Source organism: Gasterosteus aculeatus, chromosome 1, assembly GCF_964276395.1.
Source record: "Gasterosteus aculeatus chromosome 1, fGasAcu3.hap1.1, whole genome shotgun sequence".
Classification (NCBI taxonomy): domain Eukaryota; kingdom Metazoa; phylum Chordata; class Actinopteri; order Perciformes; family Gasterosteidae; genus Gasterosteus; species Gasterosteus aculeatus.
This window is the reverse complement of record NC_135688.1, coordinates 2,012,914-2,031,049: the sequence shown is the minus strand read 5'-3', so window position 1 is coordinate 2,031,049 and position 18,136 is coordinate 2,012,914. Positions and strand designations below refer to the sequence as shown.

Below are 18,136 nucleotides of genomic sequence, written 5' to 3'. Positions count from 1 at the left end.
GCCATAATGACATGTATTACACGTGTATATTCAGGTGGAGGCTTTTAAAGGATCCACTTCAGAGGTTTTTTTTTTACCCTCCAGAGATAGCAGCTGTGTGTGTGTGTGTGTGTGTGTGTGTGTGTGTGTGTGTGTGTGTGTGTGTGTGTGTGTGTGTGTGTGTGTGTGTGTGTGTGTGTGTGTGTGTGTGTGTGTGTGGCATTTTGCATATCCAGCTGAGCTGCAGAGAGGGGACCTACTGTGAAAACAAACACGTGTGTGTGTGTGTGTGTGTTTGTGTGAGAGGTTCCAAACCAACTCGCAGCTGTCGGTTACAATCGTCTTAGTTTCATCGCTGCCTGTTGGAACACGATTTGTTTGCTGTCCCGATGTTTGAAGAACTTTCCTTTTCCAAAGAGGTTTGCTGTGGGAGGTTTTCCAACGTGAAATGTGTTTGTCCAGACTCGGTCGCAGTGTCCTGGACGCAGACAGGATTTGTCGACATCTTTTCACACACTCGTAATTGTTCTTGTGAAATGAGGAGTTATTGAGTGTAATGAAGTACTGCTGGATGGTGCATTAAATATTAATTAAGTCAGTTTGTTTGAGGTTGAACCTGCTTCCTACAACAATGAGCAATCGCAGAACGCACAATATTAACCTTTGTAACGTTGACTCAAATTGAAAATGCGGAGTAAAAACACCTGCAGTCAGTAGTCAAAGTATCATTTATTCTTCATTCGCTCATAACACCATCTCACACTTGTGTAAAGTGCCTTTTTAGTTTTTCTTTCAAAAGGCAGCAAAAGAACTGCGTGCCGTCGCCTGGCCCGTTGAGCTGTCAATCACTGCTTCAGCCACCTCTGCAGGAGTAAGAAGATGTGATCCCGTGCCAGAGCCAGCTGGGGGAGATCCTCGCTCCTGGCAGGGTACATGTTGGCACAGTGGGCTGTTCCTGGATCAAAGATAGCAGGATATTTATTAATGTAGAAAGCACACGGCAGCGAGAAAAGAAACCATCACCCCACCGAAAGAAGTCAGAATTGAACAAGTGAGCCTTTGTTCGGCGCTGAAAGCGTTGCTCGGCTCCCGTGACGTGAAGCGATCTCAAATGAAATCCAGTCTCAGGCAACTCTGTGACTCGACAGATTTCACACATGGGACCAAAAGGTAACAAATTAAGACAAGTTCCCCAGAATCATTAATGCTAAACTGCGGCTTGAGCCGCTACACAAACCACAACAGAGCAAACTGGTCTCAATGCCGCCATATTCTATTCTGTGCATTTCTACTTCTCAGCTGCACATCTTTTGAATCACGTTTCAGCGCCTGCGGGACGGCAGAGATGTGCTGCTTCCTCGTGATGCGCATTCTAAAATGTTACTGTCTAGAGGACAGCGCGACATACAGAGACTTTGGTCTCGTTGCATTCTCACCCTGGATGAAAACGGCGGGCAGGTCCGGCGAGATGTCCCAGGTGACCCCCAGGGCGTGCCACGGGTCGATGGAGCCGTTGGGCAGAACTATCCGGGTGGAGCGGATGTCGTAGCCGCCGTAGAACTCGTTGGTTTGGGCCACGGCCTCCGCTAGCTGCTCGGCGCTCACGTTGTACAAGTCGGCGCACTGCTTCACGTGATACCTGGCCGGGGGAAACACAAGGTCGGTGACGCAGGGCGGGTGGGAAAGGATAGCAAGGTGGGTGGGGGTGCATCCGTTTGATAGGCAGGGAGGCGATGTTGGGCGTGCTCACACAAGAGGGAAGCCCGTGAACGGTTGGTTGGGAGAGTCGGTGCTCTGGTAGAATCCAAATTCAGTGCAGGTCTGGTAGACCCACTGTCTCCCTGACAACAAGGGAAACAAGAGTCACAGAGCTAGCACGTAGCGGGCAAAGCTAACCATCTGCTGAGAGGGGGGGGGGCACATCACAGTTGTTGAAGATACTACTTCCTGTTCCAGTGACCCCCCCCCCACCCCAACCCCTCCAACCCCCGCCTCATGGAACCACAGGGAACTGGAAACGAGGCCCGAAGCACAACATGGAATACAGAGCACTCACTTCCGTCATGTGTCCCCACATGAGACAACACAATTCACATTTTAGAAAACAGCTACGCTGAGATCAACTTTCCAAAAAACCCCACCTCAGAATAAACCTGGGTGGTTCTTACTTCCATTCTACTTCAAGAAGAAAACATTATTTCACAGTTCCAGACTTTGTTTTAGTCGTTACATGTAATTACATTGTTTGATGGATCTACGGAGCCAGAAACTGCCCAGTGTTTTTTTTTTATGTCCCCAAAAAAGCTTTTTAACAACACCCTGAAATGGGTTCTGCTTCGTTATGACGTCAACCGAGGTGACACATAACCAGTCTCCTGTTTTATTCCAGTCTGACACATAACCAGTCTCCTGTTTTATTCCAGTCTGCTGAGGCCGCCTGGGTTTTTCTACCTTCTCATGCAGTTGATAGCTCCTATAATACACATTACTGTACTAGGCATTACTATAATATACATTACTATATTAAACATTGCTGTATTATACATTACTATATTTAGAGATTACTGTCGGACGACAGTGGAAAAATATCAGTGTGACATCACAGTCGCTGTTATTCCACAAAAACTCAACAGCCGGCCGACAAAGTGGCAGAAAATAGCTGGTGACACTTTAAAATGACCACGTCTGCACATACGCAGACCTCCCAGTAATTACACACCTCCCCCGGCGGCCGGCCCGCTCCAAGACGCGTCAGTCATGTCCCGGCGGTAGCCTTCGTAGCTGGCGTTCAGGCATTTGATGGAGAAGGTGTCCATCATGAGGCGGGCCACGGCGGCGTAGCGGGCGTAGGGATCCCCGAGTGAGGTGTCTGCCATCACACCACACAGCACCTTGATGGTGATGTTGGTGCCCGTCGCACCCTGAAGAAGGACAAAAGTAATTAAATGTAATTTAGCTGACGCTTTTATCCAAAGCGACTTACAATAAGTGGATTTCAACCATAAGGAAACTCAAAAGAACAAGAAACAACAAAGTGCAATTTCATCAAATAAGCTGTGAAGATGTGAAGGCTCTCTGCGGTCCATGGTGTCTTCAGAGAGCTCGTTCCACCATTTAGGAGCAGGACAGCAAAGAGTCGTGATCTAGTCGAGTGTTTTGCTCTCAGTGAGGAGGAACAAGCAGTTTATCAGATGCAGAGCGGAGAGTGCGGGTTGGGATGTAGGGTTTGACCATGTCCTGGATGTAAGCTGGACCCCATCCATTCACAGCACGGTACGTGAGCACCAATGTTCTGAACTGGATGCGGGCAGCCACCGGTAGCCAGTGAAGAGAGCGGAGGAGTGGAGTAGTGTGGGAGAATTTAGGAAGGTTAAAGACCAGTCGAGCTGCTGCATTCTGAATGAGCTGCAGAGGTGGAATGGCGATGGCAGGGAGACCAGCCAGGAGGGAGTTGCAGTAGTCCAGGCGGGAGATGATAAGAGCCTGAATCAGTACCTGCGCTGCCTTCTGAGTGAGAAGAGGACGCGTTCTCCTGATGTTGTAGAGTGTGTATCTACAGGATCGTGTTGTCGCAGTGATGTTGGGAGTCGGGGAGAGTTGGCTGTTGAGTGTGACGCCGAGGTTCTTAGCAGTCGGTCGGAATTAACATCCTAGGTGGGAGAATCTTTCCCCGGAAAGAGATGTAGTTCAGTCTTGTCGGGGTTGATTTTCAGATGGTGAGCGGACATCCACTGACAGATGTCAGTCAGACATCCGTGCCGCCACCTTGGTGTTTCCGAGTGAGGGAAGGAGAGAATTAGTTGGGTGTCATCAGCATAGCTGTGGTAGGAGAAGCCATGCGAGCGAATGACAGCGCCGAGAGAGCTGGTGTAGAGCGAGAAGAGGAGGGGACCCAGGACGGAACCCTGAGGAACTCCAGTAGTAAGAGGACAAGGTTCCGACACAGATCCTCTCCAGGTTACCCGGAAGGTGCGGCCATCAAGGTAGGATGAGAAGGGAGAGAGCAGAGCCTGAGACATCAAGTTCCTGATGGATCTGGTGGTTGACTGTGGACCTCAAAAAGAGAGGTCCAGAAGGACGAGGACAGAAGAGAGAGAGGCGGCAGTGTGAGGTTGCTCTGAGACAGCAAGGAGAGCAGTCTCTGTGGAATGGCTTTGAAGCCTGACTGGTGGGGGTCAAGGAGGTTGTTACGGTGGAGATAGGAGGAGAGTTGATCGCACGTTCAAGAGTTTGACAGAAAGGGAAGAAGAGAGACCGGTCTGTAGTGGTTTTCTTCAGAAGGGTTGAGGGTGGGTTTCTTCAGGAGAGGGTTTACTCTTGCCTCCTTCAGAGAATTGGGAAAAGAGCCAGATAGCAGAGCATTGTTGATGATACAGGTGAGGAACGGAAGCGCTACATAGTCAAGGTGACGTCCCTTCAGAAGATGACACAACAGCACATCTATTTTTAAAAGGTGAAGATTATCTCATGATGAATGGTCCTTTTTTGCAGGTTTAAGGTTTTATTTTGAAAGGCCACCTGAACTTGTCACATATACTTGCACATCCTCCAGGCTCCATTATTTGGCCCCAATTAAACGAGGAAAGAGTGCAACTGAAACTCACAAGACAAAAGGACCGGCTTGTGTTGTGGGCTTCATGTGGAGGCGGTTTGATGCGGACACGTCCCAGTGGCTTCTTAAGAGACCACTTCCCGTTCCAGCTCAAGACACTGGAGCTGGGAACCCGTCATCCACAAAGTCCAACTCGAGGGGAAGTGCAGGGGGGAGGGGGCCTGACACTCAACAAAGGGTCTCACGGTTTGAATTTGATCTTGTTCACAAAGACGCCGACACAATTAAAGTGCATATCTGAACTTTGTGGAGACTATTTTATTCTCTTCTACTATTTTCACACAATTCAAAAAAGGAACAACAAGGTTTTTTTTTTCCGGAATAATTAAACAATCCCCTGGCTGCATGGCAACCCACAATGCAGTTCTTCCAGGTGTACATCTGCCCCAGGCGGGCGGTGGCTAGGTGGTTCCTAGGCCACGTGAATAATATAAATGCACCCCCATCCCTTCATCTCTCTGCACCTTCTGCGTTAAAAAAAGGAACTTGTTCCCCCGAGCAGCAGCGTTACGCAACGTCCTCCGCCGTCTTTTATAAAAGCCCCCCATTGATAACCTGTCAACCATGAAGCCCGCCGCCCTGCCCTCCGGCGATCGCGTTACAGCCTCAGTCCGAGTCCCAAACCCAAACGTCTCAGTGGCTCCGCGGCCCCCCGCTCCCCTCGGCGCTCTCAGAAGTGTCTCTTTAGCTCGAGGCGACAGGAAACCACAGAGACCACAAAGCTTTTCTTACTTCTTCTTTTGGGGGAGGGAGGGAGTGGGTGGGGCGGTTCGCATCAGCTTATTGGTAACCGGACTCACGTATCCTCGAGGCACTGGGTGCGGGGGGGGGCAGAACATAAAGGGGGAGCTGGTAATAGCAAAAGAAAAAAGGAAAAGAGCACTGAAGGAGGGCAGAGGGGGGCTGGGGGGGTAAATAGGCATAGATGTACAGTGAGAGTTGATAAGAAAACATGGCGAGATGTGTTGTGTGCAGCCGGGACTTCAGAAACTAAAATGATCTCAAGTATCATCTTTACAATTTGAATCATGATCGAAAGCTCCGAATTGTCACTTTAATCTGGAGGTTTAATTCTAATTTAGTGATTGAAACTTTTGACGCCACGAGGGTTGGACTCTTTATGTGCATGACACAGGAATAAAACATACGTATCTATGGTACCCTGAAAGAAGAACAACCGTTTGGTTTTGCTACACGGAGAAAGATCAGTTGGGTGAATGACATCATACTCACTACCTCCCAAAGCATGCAAGAGGTAATTTCTAAAAAAAACACTTCTGCTTGTGGTCATTTTTTCCACCGCTGAGAGTTATTTCGGCCCTCTTGCTACCGCTCACAAGATAATGCTGATGGAAGTTGAGTTTTTTAGGTTTCTTTACCTGTATAGATCAATGGGGATGTAGTGAAATACATTCCCCTTGCAGGATTAATAAAGTATTCATCTACATCAGTACCTTTGTTGTGGCTTCATTGGAGGGTTTGACTATTGGACTCTACATGTTGGAGCAATCTGAGAGACCCGACATGGGCGCATACCGCTGGCAGCGGGTGGCGGCCATGCAGAGATGGAGACAAAGGAAGCAGCCAGCGGCCCCCAGGAACCATGGAGACCGTCTTACGACGGCCGCCAGACAATGCCCGGGGTTTATTACGTCTCAGAGAGGTCTGCAGCCCTCCTACACCTCATAGCTGCCTTCCACTCAACCACGACTGGACCCAGGACGACCCTTGACCTACAAAGGCTCCACGCTCAGAGTGAGAAAAGCATGAATCAGGTCAAAGGGGTCGTTCCCGTAACAGGAGGTCTGTCTGCGGCAATCGAGTTCAACGTCTAACGTCTTTTGATTTTTATTGGTTGGCTAGTGTCTGTGTCCCCCCCCCCTCACCTCGAACCCCCTGTTGTCTTCATTGTACTGGACCACATCCATGAAGTTGCCCGCTAACGTTTCCAGGAAGTAGGCCGCGTCCATCTCTGTCTGGATCTGCAGTTTGGAACACAAGCTGCAGGGGGAAGAGGACACGAGGGAGTTAGGAGGGAGAGGAAGAGGAGGTGAAGGAGGAAGGTATGTGGGAGGGCGGGGGAGGTACATCGCATCAAGTTATTGTTTTCTCTCCCTGTGTTCTGGGGGATGGAACTTCTTATGTCCCAGAAGAAATCACTTTTGTTAAGCCCCAAAGAGTCTGGGTGCCGTACTTGAAGTCTTTGGTGATGTTGTCGTAGGTCTCAGGGTCCTTCAGGCGCTCCGCCAGGGTCACCGAAGCCTTTTTTACCAGGACGGGGCAGTTTGAGTTCTCCGAGGCCAGCGAGCGCCACACAACCTCCAGGTACTCTGTTGGGGGACCAAAAGACGGCAGGCTCAGTCAAACACAACGGATTTTAATAACTGCGCTCGTTGTCGTGGCAACGCCCTCCCATCACTACCTGGGAAGTTGACCGCGGCGTGAACCGGCGCGCTGGTGGCCACGGAGGCGTGCACCAGGTGGGGGTACTTCAGCCGGAACCAGGCGGCGAGAGAACCCGGGTACGAGCCCCCGAACGCCACCCACTTCCTGTCGGCCAGCCCGCGGCGCTCCGCCATCACACTGCGGAAGTGCGCCAGGTCGGCGAGCGCCTGGCGACTGCTCAGGTAGCGCAGGTTGTCCGTGCTGAGGTCGCTGAAAACCAGGGGTGGGGGGGGGGCCTGAGTGAGAGGCCTCGACAGATTGGGGGCGTCTAGACTGCCATCTAGTGCTGAAGCAGCTATGACCTTTTATGGGGGTTCGTTTGAACAAACACACCAAGATGCACAACAGACGATTTGTTAATGGTTCTGCGTGTAATGTATTTTTTCTTAGATGGGGCGTTCAATGCATGTCGGTGAATAGCACCATGGCTGCGACACCTTGAACAATATCTCCTTCTCAAGTTTCAAAAGGCTTTAGCTCCAGTTCAGCAGCAGTTTACATTAATGTTTTCTGATGGGAAAAATCTGAAAGTGAAACTCACGCGGTCGGGTGGCTCTCTCCGTAGAAGCGATGCTCCAGCATCAAGCAAAGCGCTCCCAGCTTCTGGGCGTAGGTCAGCCAGGCGCCCGCCTTCATCCAGGCCGGGTTGGCCGGACCCTCTCCCCCGATCATCAGAAACACCGGACCGCCCGGTTTGTAGAAAGCTTCATTTATAAAGTACCTCTGGGGGGGGGGCAAAATAAACTTGAAAAGTGCACCTCGGCTTAAATTTCACAGTTGAGCTTAAGACGTTCTGCACTGTAAATGTTTGTGAAGTTGTGACAGGTGCACATCGACACACATGATGTATATCTATATATATGTATATCTATATATATTTAGGACACACAAGACATCCACACAGACCTGCTTCCACACTCTTGTGTCCGCCCCATTGAAGTGATCCAGTCTCTGGATGAACCACTGCTCCTCCAACACGCTCCTCCGTTCGACCTCGTGAAACCTCCTGAAGCCTTTAAACTCCACGCCGACACACACGGAAAACAATAAAAGTGACGTTACCCCACGGAGGAGCCCCCCAGCACGACGAGAAGCCATGCCGCTGCCCAACGGACTGAAACAAGGAATCCAAGTCAGGGGCACGTGACTTTGTGCTGTGTGATCATGTGACCAGTTGTTATGCGAGTTTAAATGAATCGAAGAACGTGGGAGAAATATCCTTTAAGCTCATGTCCACCTACCGCTGAATTGATGGCGGAATATTCTCTTCTTACACTATCCTCGCTACGATCTACAAACATATTTTATATGGTGCTTTGGACTTTTTTTACGTTAAAAAAAACAATTATTTGTATATTTTAACAACAAAGGTAGACTTTTATAAATACCCGCGTTTTGCAGAGGACATGAACTACACACGCATGAGATTTCATCAGGCCACCACCAGCAGGAGGCGCTGAAGCGCATTGACAACACGTCTTCTAGCCAAGAAGAAGAAGAACGGGTCCGCTCACATCAGCCGTCCTCAGTTCCGTTTGCTAGCCGATAGTTCATACAGCCGCAACTATGGAGGAGGCAAAAAACAAAGAGAATAAGCAGCCCGAGAAGACCGATGAGAAGGAAAAGGAAAAGGGAAAGGGGCAGCAGTCCTCAGGGAAGGATAAGGAAAAGAAAGAAGAGCAAGAATTGGTAATGTTTGGGATATTTTTCTCATTCAAACCGTGGCTAACTAACGTTACGCGAGCCAGAGGTGTTATTTTTTGCCTTAGTCACTGCCGCTTCCACAACATGGTTGCGAAGGCCGAACTCATTGTTACCGAAGATGCATGACCGACCGACTAATGATAGTTAAAAAACAATGTCTCCTGCAAAGAAAGCTCCCGTTGACTTTGTTGGAATTCCGTAGTCCTTAAAAGTTGTGCCGAATCGAACTCACCTAGTTAGCTAACGTTAGCCTAGCCTAACTCAGCCGGTAGGCTAACGCGATAGCTTGTTAGCTTGTGGTCGCTGTCGCCCCGTAACGTCCCTGTCATCGCTGTTAGCTTTTGCTCCCTGAGCTGCTAGCACGTTCAACCCGTCAGCGTAAACATTGGGTCTCAGCTAACGTTTTCACAACACGTCATTATACTTATTCTAATTGTTTAGATTAACGTTACAGCAATTTGTGAGTTTGGCTTCTGGCGCTTGTTGGCTTATTAATTAGTGTACTAAACGTTTAGTAGTTATCAAAGTGTAACTGCTAAGCCATGTGGAATATAGTGCTAACATAATATTTTGCTGTCTTGGCCAACAACACGCGTGTGTAGTTCACATGTGACCTTCATGATTAACCTTATATTTGATTATATACACAATTCAAGTCAATTTAAAGGTAGTAGAGTAAACTGTTATCAAATTAGTGACATTTTCACCCAACCTGTTTTACCAAATGGCGAACATTCCCTGGCACGGTGGATATATTAAGACTTTCATCATTATTTATCTCTTTGGGTATTTCGTTTTTTCATTATTACGTGCTCGTATTGTATATTCTTAGAAAGCGGTTGACGAGTAAAGATAATCATCGGCATCCCCATTATCAACCAAAACTATGGTCACCCCTCTCTCAATGGATCAATTCTAATTTTGTCATTTTCATTAGTGACAGATGTTGTTTTCCTCCCTACCTCTCAGTCAGAAGAGGACAAGCAGTTACAAGAGGACCTGGAGATGATGGTGGAGAGACTGGGTGTGAGTAATTCTCTTATTTATTTTAAATCTGCAGGACTCTTTCGTTCTCAGGGTGCAAAGGCCCTGACATAGCAGAATACAACTCACTCGTAAAACTCACATTTACAGGAGAAGAACTTGGAGCTGCACCGTCCGGCGTTGGAAGAGCTGCGCAGACTAATCCGCTCCTCAACCACCTCCATGACGTCTGTGCCCAAGCCCCTCAAGTTTCTGAGGCCACATTACGGAAAGCTCAAGGAGATCTACGAGGGCATGGCTCCCGGGGAGAACAAGGTGAGGCTCCTCTGTGCACGTGCCAGAAAAATTTGAAAAAGCATGTATTGCCTCTTTTTTTTTAGTAGAATCCCTACAGTAAACATCTCCTTTGCGCACAGATTAATTCAGAGAGATAGATTGAGATTCCTTTTTCAAACGGGATTTATATGCTTTAATGGTCATTCGGTCAATTCACATGTGTAGCAGAAGCTATTTTATTATGGACATTTTCCTCAACAATAGATTACCCAGTCTTCTGTCTGTCTTTTGTTCAAAAGCCAAAACAAAAACATAATGTTCTGACTAATCGATTTATGGCAGCTCTTGTTTGGACCTGTGACTAAGTTCAGTTGTTGTTGGTGCTTCGCAGCGTTTCTGTGGCGACGTGGTGTCGGTGCTGGCCATGACCATGAGCGGTGAGCGCGAGTGCCTGAAGTACCGTCTGCTCGGCTCCCAGGAAGAGCTCGCCTCCTGGGGTCACGAATACGTCAGGTAAAGGAGCGGCCGACGCGCTCGCAGAGCCCTGGCGTCCATTGCTGGAGGAAACGCAGAGATTCCGAGATGTTATTTGGTTCAAAAATGATAATCATTTGTACTATTTGAACTTTGGTGGATAGTAAAATGTGTTTTTATAAGCCATTAAACATATTGTATGTGAGGCGTATGGGATGAAGATCAGTCTGTGATTACGTCATTATGATCTTCATAACTGATGTTTGGGAGAACGCATTTGAAAAAGGAGGAAAATCTGTGTCCTTTTCCAGGCACCTGGCCGGCGAGGTGGCAAAGGAGTGGCAGGAGGTGGAGGAGAGTGACAAGACGCAGCAGGAGACGCTGCTGAAGCTGGTGAAGGAGATCGTCCCCTACAACATGGCCCACAATGCCGAGCACGAGGCGTGCGACCTGCTGATGGAGATCGAGAGACTGGACATGCTGGAGGACTACATTGACGAGACCGCCTACAGCAAAGTCTGCCTGTACCTCACCAGGTGCGTTGGGTGTTTTTGTTTTTTCTTAGTAGGACCTTTGATGCAACGCACCCCTTTTCATCTGTGCACAAATTTGCTCCTCCAGCTGCGTGAGCTACGTCCCCGAGCCGGAGAACTCTGCACTGTTGAGATGCTCCCTGAACATCTTCAGGAAGTTCTCCCGTTACTCAGAGGCCCTGCGCCTGGCCCTGATGCTCAACGACGTGGAGCTGGTGGAGAACATCTTCACCTCCTGCAAAGACATGTAAGCCCTATAAATAAAAATAACACTGTTGCTAGGGCAAAGAAAGTAGTCATGGTAACGATAAAAGCTGTTGCGCTATCAAGGTGGGTTTGATTACCCATTTCTTTTCCCTTTTCACATCTGCTCTAGCCTCTCCTTGTGAAGTTGAGGCCTGCTGTTGCATTGTGGGTGCTGTACTAAAACCATTGTCCCCCTCTTTGGCTCTGCAGAGTTATCCAGAAGCAGATGGCCTACATGCTGGGTCGCCATGGCATGTTCCTGGAGCTCAACGAGGACGTGGAGGACTACGAGGACCTGACGGAGATCATGTCCAACGTGCAGCTCAACAGCAACTTCTTGGCCTTGGCCAGAGAGGTAAGCGAGCTGATAGACACTGGAGGACTACTTCTTGTTCCGTTGACTCTCAAACAGCCAGGCAATTTCAAAACGCTTATTCGGACGCATTTGAAAGCTAGATCATTCGGTTTTTTTGCTTGCTGATACGTTGCTTTTAACGTATAAGACTGTTTAAATTTACCTAAACGTACGACCGGCTGCTGGAAGGCTGGTGAAAAATGAAGCACATTTGTGCCATGGACCTTGTATATTGAAATCTGTTGTTTTTAGTTAATATTTCATTTTAAGGATCCTTATGTCTACAGCATTCTAACTAGACTACTCTGCTAGTAAATGATTATCTTAAATGACGTATCCAGTGTGGATTGATGAAGTTTTCAGGTCAGATTTAATGAGGCCAGTTTCTCTTCTGGTCCTGTTGGGCTGAATGAGTAATGGCTGACGGCGCGGAGAAGAACATGACTCTGCACATTCCACCGTTATTAATAACCCACTCGTCTCGCCCTCCCCAGTTGGACATCATGGAACCAAAAGTCCCAGATGACATCTACAAAACACACCTGGAAAACAACAGTGAGTCTCACACCTGCTTTGTGAGGAGAGACCTTTGAATCCGTCCATCGTGTTGAGCGTCGGTTGGTTTTGCCCGACAGGGTTCGGAGGCAGCGGCTCCCAGGTGGACTCGGCTCGCATGAACTTGGCCTCGTCCTTCGTGAACGGCTTCGTCAACGCGGCATTCGGGCAGGACAAGTTGCTCACAGACGACGGCAACAAGTGGCTGTACAAGAACAAGGACCACGGTGAGCTACCACGCTGCCGCCATCGTGGTGCTCGCTGACTCACCGCGGATCTGTGGACTTCGGTGCATTCGCTGTGGTTTCTGAATTTCCGTTTCAATTTTTTAAAACCTCTCCAGGCATGTTGAGCGCCGCGGCCTCTCTGGGTATGATCCTTCTGTGGGACGTGGACGGCGGTCTGACCCAGATTGACAAATATCTCTACTCCTCTGAGGACTACATCAAGGTAGACACGCATGCACATGCAAGACGTTTGGCTAGCTGAACGCTGCATAACGATACACACATCAGGCGTGTTAGTGGAGACCTGTTGGTCGCTGTTACAACTCGCCTGCGTGCACACGCCTGAAGATCCTCCTCAGCGTCGCTGGTCTGCCGTTGGATTTCCTGCCTGTGTGCAGCACGAGGGACGGCATGAAAGGCCCTGCTTATTGTGGGACAACTTCAATGGGTGTTTTATTCTTTTTGGAAACACTCTGGATGAGTCCTTGTACATTTTGAGAAAAGACAGAAACTTGATACTCCATACGCTGTTGAGACTTCCGTCGGCCTTTTGAGGTTATTTCCCAGGAGGATGAACCAAAAAAAAGTGTCTCTTGTGTTTTTCTTACACTTTCTTTGGTCTGTGCGTGTGTGTGTCTGCGTGCGTGCGTGCGTGTGTGCAGTCTGGCGCTCTCCTGGCCTGCGGCATTGTCAACTCGGGTGTGAGGAACGAGTGCGACCCGGCTCTCGCCCTGCTCTCAGACTACGTCCTCCACAACAGCAACACCATGAGGATAGGAGCCATCTTTGGGTGAGGAGGACAAAGTTAAACATTTGGCCAAACACACACGCACTCATTTCAGATCCTTATTTCCCCCGTTTATATCAATTTAAGTATTTGATTTGGTCCTTCTCAAGCGGTGTAGAAAAATCCACATTCTTAAACAATATGGCTGATTTCAGACTCGGTCTGGCCTACGCCGGCTCCAACCGGGAGGACGTCCTGTCCCTGCTCCTCCCCGTCATGGGAGACTCCAAATCCAGCATGGAGGTACGCATGTCGTTTTTTCTTTATTATTGTTATTGTAAAACGTTCCGAGCAGCATTTCACGCGTGCGTTCATCCGCCAGGTGGTGGGAGTGACGGCGCTGGCGTGCGGCATGATTGCTGTCGGCTCGTGCAACGGAGACGTGACCTCCACCATCGTCCAGACCATCATGGAGAAGAGCGAGCAGGAGCTGAAGGACACATACGCCCGCTGGCTGCCTTTAGGCCTGGGACTCAACCACCTGGGTAACTGCAGAAATGAACAGACGGGGGGGGTCGGGTCAGCTTCTGACATCAGGGAAACCTTGTCGTTGTCATCTTGGGTTGTATCTGCACAGCGGGTCCTTGATGGCAACACTCTCTGTCCTTTGGTCCTCTTCTGCTCCCGTTGCCGGGTTACCTCTAGCTGTTCCTCCCTTGTGTGAAAGCTGCTTTAACTGCTCGCCCGTGTTTTTCTCTGCTCACAGGTAAAGGAGAGGCGATTGAAACGACCCTGGCGGCTCTGCAGGTCGTGCCAGAACCTTTCCGCAGCTTCGCCAACACACTAGTGGACATCTGCGCGTACGCAGGTCCGTCATAGTGCCGTCTTTGGTCCTTTTCAAACTTCTTTAGTAGTTTGTACACATGCAGACGTTTACTTGTGTGTCGCGCAGATCCACCTAGAGGAGAATAGATCCCTAAAGTGAAACTTTTGATAATGCGTCCCTCCAGGTTCCGGTAACGTGCTGAAGGTGCAGCAACTTCTCCACATCTGCAGCGAGCACTACGAAGCCAAGGAGAAGGAGAAAGAGGAGGAGAAGGACAAAAAGGACAAGAAGGACAAAGACAAGAAGGAGACTGCCGCCGACATGGGCTCCCACCAGGTACAGGCGACCTCGGTGCCACACACCAATCATCTGCTGACCTCTCTTCTCCATCGCTCACGTTGTGTTTGCCTCTCAGGGAGTGGCTGTTCTTGGCATCGCCCTCATCGCCATGGGGGAGGAGATCGGTTCGGAAATGGCACTGCGAACATTCGGACATCTGGTCAGTAGCTCTGCTCACGGCCGGGTCTCCATTCTGGAGTTATTGTCGTCAACCTTTACTGCACGCAGGGTACAAACTGCTCTGGGGAGGGTTTAGGTTGTCGTCTTTAGCAAGAGGATAAAGGCTGAACCCTCATAATAATTGTTGTTACCAACGTAAGGGGTACTTCCCGTCCACCAAACATTACTGCCCCCCCCCACACCCCTCTCTCTTTCCAAATTGCCTTTTTTTGAAAACCAAATGCAGATGCCGACAAGTTTGCATCTGTTCTTTTGGTCCATATATTTTGTCCTCCATCCACACTCGACGCATCGACCTTCGATCATTGTTCAAAACGACGACTTCTTTCCTCAGCTGCGTTACGGCGAGCCCACCCTGAGGCGAGCGGTGCCCCTCGCCCTGGCCCTCATTTCCGTGTCCAACCCTCGTCTGAACATCCTGGACACCCTCAGCAAGTTTTCCCATGATGCCGACCCCGAAGTGTCCCATAACTCCATCTTCGCCATGGGCATGGTGGGCAGCGGTAAGTCGGCATTTGTCCTTTTTATAAAAACCTTTTCACTGTGACGAGTTCTATTAAAGAAGGGTTAGATTATTTTTTCAAAATGTAATTACTTTATCTTTTTTAAAAGCACTTTATCAAATATAACTCCTAGAAACTCAATGAAGCCGTTGAATATTGTTATTTTAAATCCTATAATGCAATTGTTGAAAATGTTTGTTTTAATACCAAATAAGTCCATTGAAATGTATTTCAAAAGAAAGGGATGACTAAAGAGAGGTGAAGTGTTTTGAATCTTGACAATAAGACACTTTTCTCATATTCAACCTCGTCTTTTCCTTCCTTCCCTCAGGTACAAACAACGCCCGCCTGGCCGCCATGCTGCGGCAGCTGGCGCAGTACCACGCCAAGGACCCCAACAACCTCTTCATGGTCCGACTGGCTCAGGTGGGCGGCGACACACAGAAAAAAGACAAAGTTGATCTCCGTTTTTTGCGGGCATCCTGCTTGTTTTTGTCCAAATGGCCGCTGACCGTTGCCTCTCTTGTGCGTCCCTCAGGGTCTGACTCACCTGGGCAAAGGCACGCTCACCCTCTGCCCGTACCACAGCGACCGGCAGCTGATGAGTCAGGTCGCCGTGGCCGGACTGCTCACCGTGCTCGTCTCCTTCCTCGACGTCAAGAACAGTTAGTTCACCCTCCTCCTCCTAATGCTGCCTCCTCAGCTTTGTGTTCTCGAGTTCAAAGATGGCGTTCCATCAGTTTTAACCCCCCCCCTCCCTCCTTGTGTGCTCGACAGTCATCCTGGGGAAATCTCACTACATTCTCTACGGGCTGGTAGCGGCCATGCAGCCGCGGATGCTGGTCACCTTCGACGAAGAGCTGCGACCGCTGCCGGTGTCGGTCAGAGTCGGACAGGTGAAGATTAGTATAAATAGGAAAAATAGACCTTTTTTTTTAATAAGCTATTTACAGAACAGTTGTGGAATTTTAAGCGCAACAACAATGGGGAAAGTCGACACGACTGTTTTTTTTGTTTCCTGCAGGCCGTGGACGTTGTCGGCCAGGCGGGGAAACCGAAGGCCATCACGGGTTTCCAGACTCACACGACGCCGGTGCTGCTGGCGCACGGAGAGCGAGCCGAACTGGCCACAGAGGAGTACCTGCCTGTCACCCCCATCCTGGAGGGCTTCGTCATCCTCCGCAAGAACCCCAACTACGAAACCTAGACTCGAACATTCTCACTGGCCTCTCCCACTTTGTCTGTTTGTTTGTGTGTGTGTGTGTGCGCATGTGTGTGTGTGTGTGTAAGGGTAGCCCACCATGGCTCTTGGCAGTTATTCTATTTAGTTGTGTACCATACGGCTGAAAAGAGCAAGGCAGGCCTATCCTTCTCCCCCGCTGTGTCTCAGCTCCATCAGTCATGAAAATAACGGATGTTTGGGAGTCTTCATTAATTGGACTGGGAGGGGGGGAGCGGTCACAGCGAGGAGAAAACTGGGACAGTATCCACTCTGCATGGATGGTTTTCCCCCTACTTTGATCCACCACTCCCACATGCACTAAAACCAGCTGTCCGACTGACTCGAGGCCAGTTCAGAAGTGTGTGAACAGTCCGTGTCATCTTTTGTAATTAGAGCATTCAAAAGTATGTATTCATCAACCACATCTTTTTGCTTTTGTTTTTCTGTCATTTTGGTTTTTTTTGTTACAGTACTGTAAAAGGTTGAATCAACAATAAAAATTCAGACCCACATGGTGGAAATGTGACTGCTGTCTGTTATGATTATGCTGCAAAGTACGATTACTTGAACTCCCAGACATTTGAGCTGGGGGCAGGTCCTCCCCCAGGAGTGGTTTAGTCAAAAGTGAAACATTTTCTACACACACATATATTCTCTACATGTACATATAAAAATCCAAGTACATGTTCATAGAGAAAAGCACAGTGATCTGTTTGGTTTTTCTTTGCCTCTGATATTTCTGCTACATTTTGTCTTGAGTTACATTACATTACATGTCATTTAGCTGACGCTTTTATCCAAAGCGACGTACAATAAGTGCATTCAACCATAGGGTACAAACTCAGGAGAACAAGAAACAAGAAAGTGCAATTTCCTCAAATAAGCGAATTTACAATTTGCTATAGATGAGTGACGTCACAAGTACAATTTAAGTGCTGCAATTTGTTAGTCTTTAGTCGAGGTAGAGTCTGAAGAGGTGTGTCTTTAGTTTGCGGCGGAAGATGTGAAGGCTCTCTGCGGTCCTGATGTCTTCAGAGAGCGCGTTCCACCATTTCGGCGCAAGGACAGCGAAGAGTCGAGACCTAGTCGAGTGTTTTGCTCTCAGTGAGGGAGGGACGAGTAGTTTTGCAGATGCAGAGCGGAGAGTGCGGGTTGGGATGTAGGGATTGACCATGTCCTGGATGTAAGCTGGACCCGATCCATTCACAGCATGGTACGTGAGCACCAGTGTTTTGAACTGGATGCGGGCGGCCACCGGTAGCCAGTGAAGAGAGCGGAGGAGTGGAGTAGTGTGGGAGAATTTCGGAAGGTTGAAGACCAGTCGAGCTGCTGCATTCTGAATGAGCTGCAGAGGTCGAATGGCGGTGGCAGGGAGACCTGCAGGAGGGAGTTGCAGTAGTCCAGGCGGGAGATGACAAGAGCCTGAATCAGTACCTGCGCTGCCTTCTGAGTGAGAAGGGGACGTATTCTCCTGATGTTGTAGAGCGTGTATCTACAGGATCGCGTTGTCGCAGTGATGTTGGGAGTCAGGGAGAGTTGGTTGTCGAGTGTGACGCCGAGGTTCTTAGCAGTCGAAGTGGGCGTTAGCACAGAGTTTCCAAAGTTGACTGTCAGGTCCTGGGTAAGCGAATCATTTCCGGGAAAGAGAAGTAGTTCAGTCTTGTCGGGGTTGATTTTCAGATGGTGGGCGGACATCCACTGAGAGATGTCAGTTAGACAGGCAGAGATCCGAGCCGCCACCTGGGTGTCCGAGCGAGGGAAGGAGAGAATTAGTTGGGTGTCATCGGCATAGCTGTGGTAGGAGAAGCCATGCGAGCGAATGACAGCGCCAAGAGAGTTGGTGTAAAGCGAAAACAGGAGGGGACCCAGCACGGAACCCTGAGGAACTCCAGTAGTAAGAGGACACGGTTCCGACACAGATCCTCGCCAGGTTACCCGGTAGGTGCGGC

General features: G+C 49.2%; 2 protein-coding genes across 2 annotated transcripts; one reads left to right on the top strand and one right to left on the bottom strand.

Annotated features, from left to right (window-relative positions):
- Positions 1–689: 689 nt before the first annotated feature.
- Positions 690–8,234, bottom strand: prss59 (serine protease 59, putative). Its single transcript, XM_040172609.2, has 9 exons — positions 7,943–8,234; positions 7,578–7,759; positions 7,014–7,246; positions 6,786–6,921; positions 6,478–6,592; positions 2,699–2,900; positions 1,730–1,820; positions 1,416–1,618; positions 690–934 (listed from the first exon to the last, which is right to left on the bottom strand). Exons 1-9 carry the CDS (start codon positions 8,132–8,134, stop codon positions 825–827), a joined length of 1,464 nt encoding a protein of 487 aa, XP_040028543.1. The 5' UTR covers positions 8,135–8,234; the 3' UTR covers positions 690–824.
- psmd2 (proteasome 26S subunit ubiquitin receptor, non-ATPase 2) lies at positions 8,223–16,713 on the top strand. Its single transcript, XM_040172600.2, has 21 exons — positions 8,223–8,725; positions 9,710–9,766; positions 9,875–10,039; positions 10,392–10,513; positions 10,786–11,010; positions 11,096–11,254; positions 11,464–11,608; positions 12,103–12,163; positions 12,244–12,390; positions 12,507–12,613; positions 13,053–13,180; positions 13,333–13,420; positions 13,500–13,662; positions 13,884–13,985; positions 14,128–14,279; positions 14,359–14,442; positions 14,797–14,965; positions 15,297–15,391; positions 15,504–15,630; positions 15,743–15,861; positions 15,990–16,713. Exons 1-21 carry the CDS (start codon positions 8,603–8,605, stop codon positions 16,170–16,172), a joined length of 2,721 nt encoding a protein of 906 aa, XP_040028534.1. The 5' UTR covers positions 8,223–8,602; the 3' UTR covers positions 16,173–16,713.
- Positions 16,714–18,136: the final 1,423 nt, after the last annotated feature.

Excerpts from the sequence above, each read along its gene's own strand:
- psmd2 (XM_040172600.2), top strand. The coding sequence starts at position 8,603 with ATGGAGGAGGCAAAAAACAAAGAGAATAAGCAGCCCGAGAAGACCGAT. Across the intron at positions 13,181-13,332 it reads AGGATAGGAGCCATCTTTGG|ACTCGGTCTGGCCTACGCCG; the intron begins GTGAGGAGGACA and ends GGCTGATTTCAG. Across the intron at positions 15,862-15,989 it reads TGTCGGTCAGAGTCGGACAG|GCCGTGGACGTTGTCGGCCA; the intron begins GTGAAGATTAGT and ends TGTTTCCTGCAG.
- prss59 (XM_040172609.2), bottom strand. The coding sequence starts at position 8,134 with ATGGCTTCTCGTCGTGCTGGGGGGCTCCTCCGTGGGGTAACGTCACTT. Across the intron at positions 2,901-6,477 it reads AAGACAACAGGGGGTTCGAG|GGTGCGACGGGCACCAACAT; the intron begins GTGAGGGGGGGG and ends GTCCTTCTTCAG. Across the intron at positions 1,821-2,698 it reads CGGGCCGGCCGCCGGGGGAG|GGAGACAGTGGGTCTACCAG; the intron begins GTGTGTAATTAC and ends CCTTGTTGTCAG.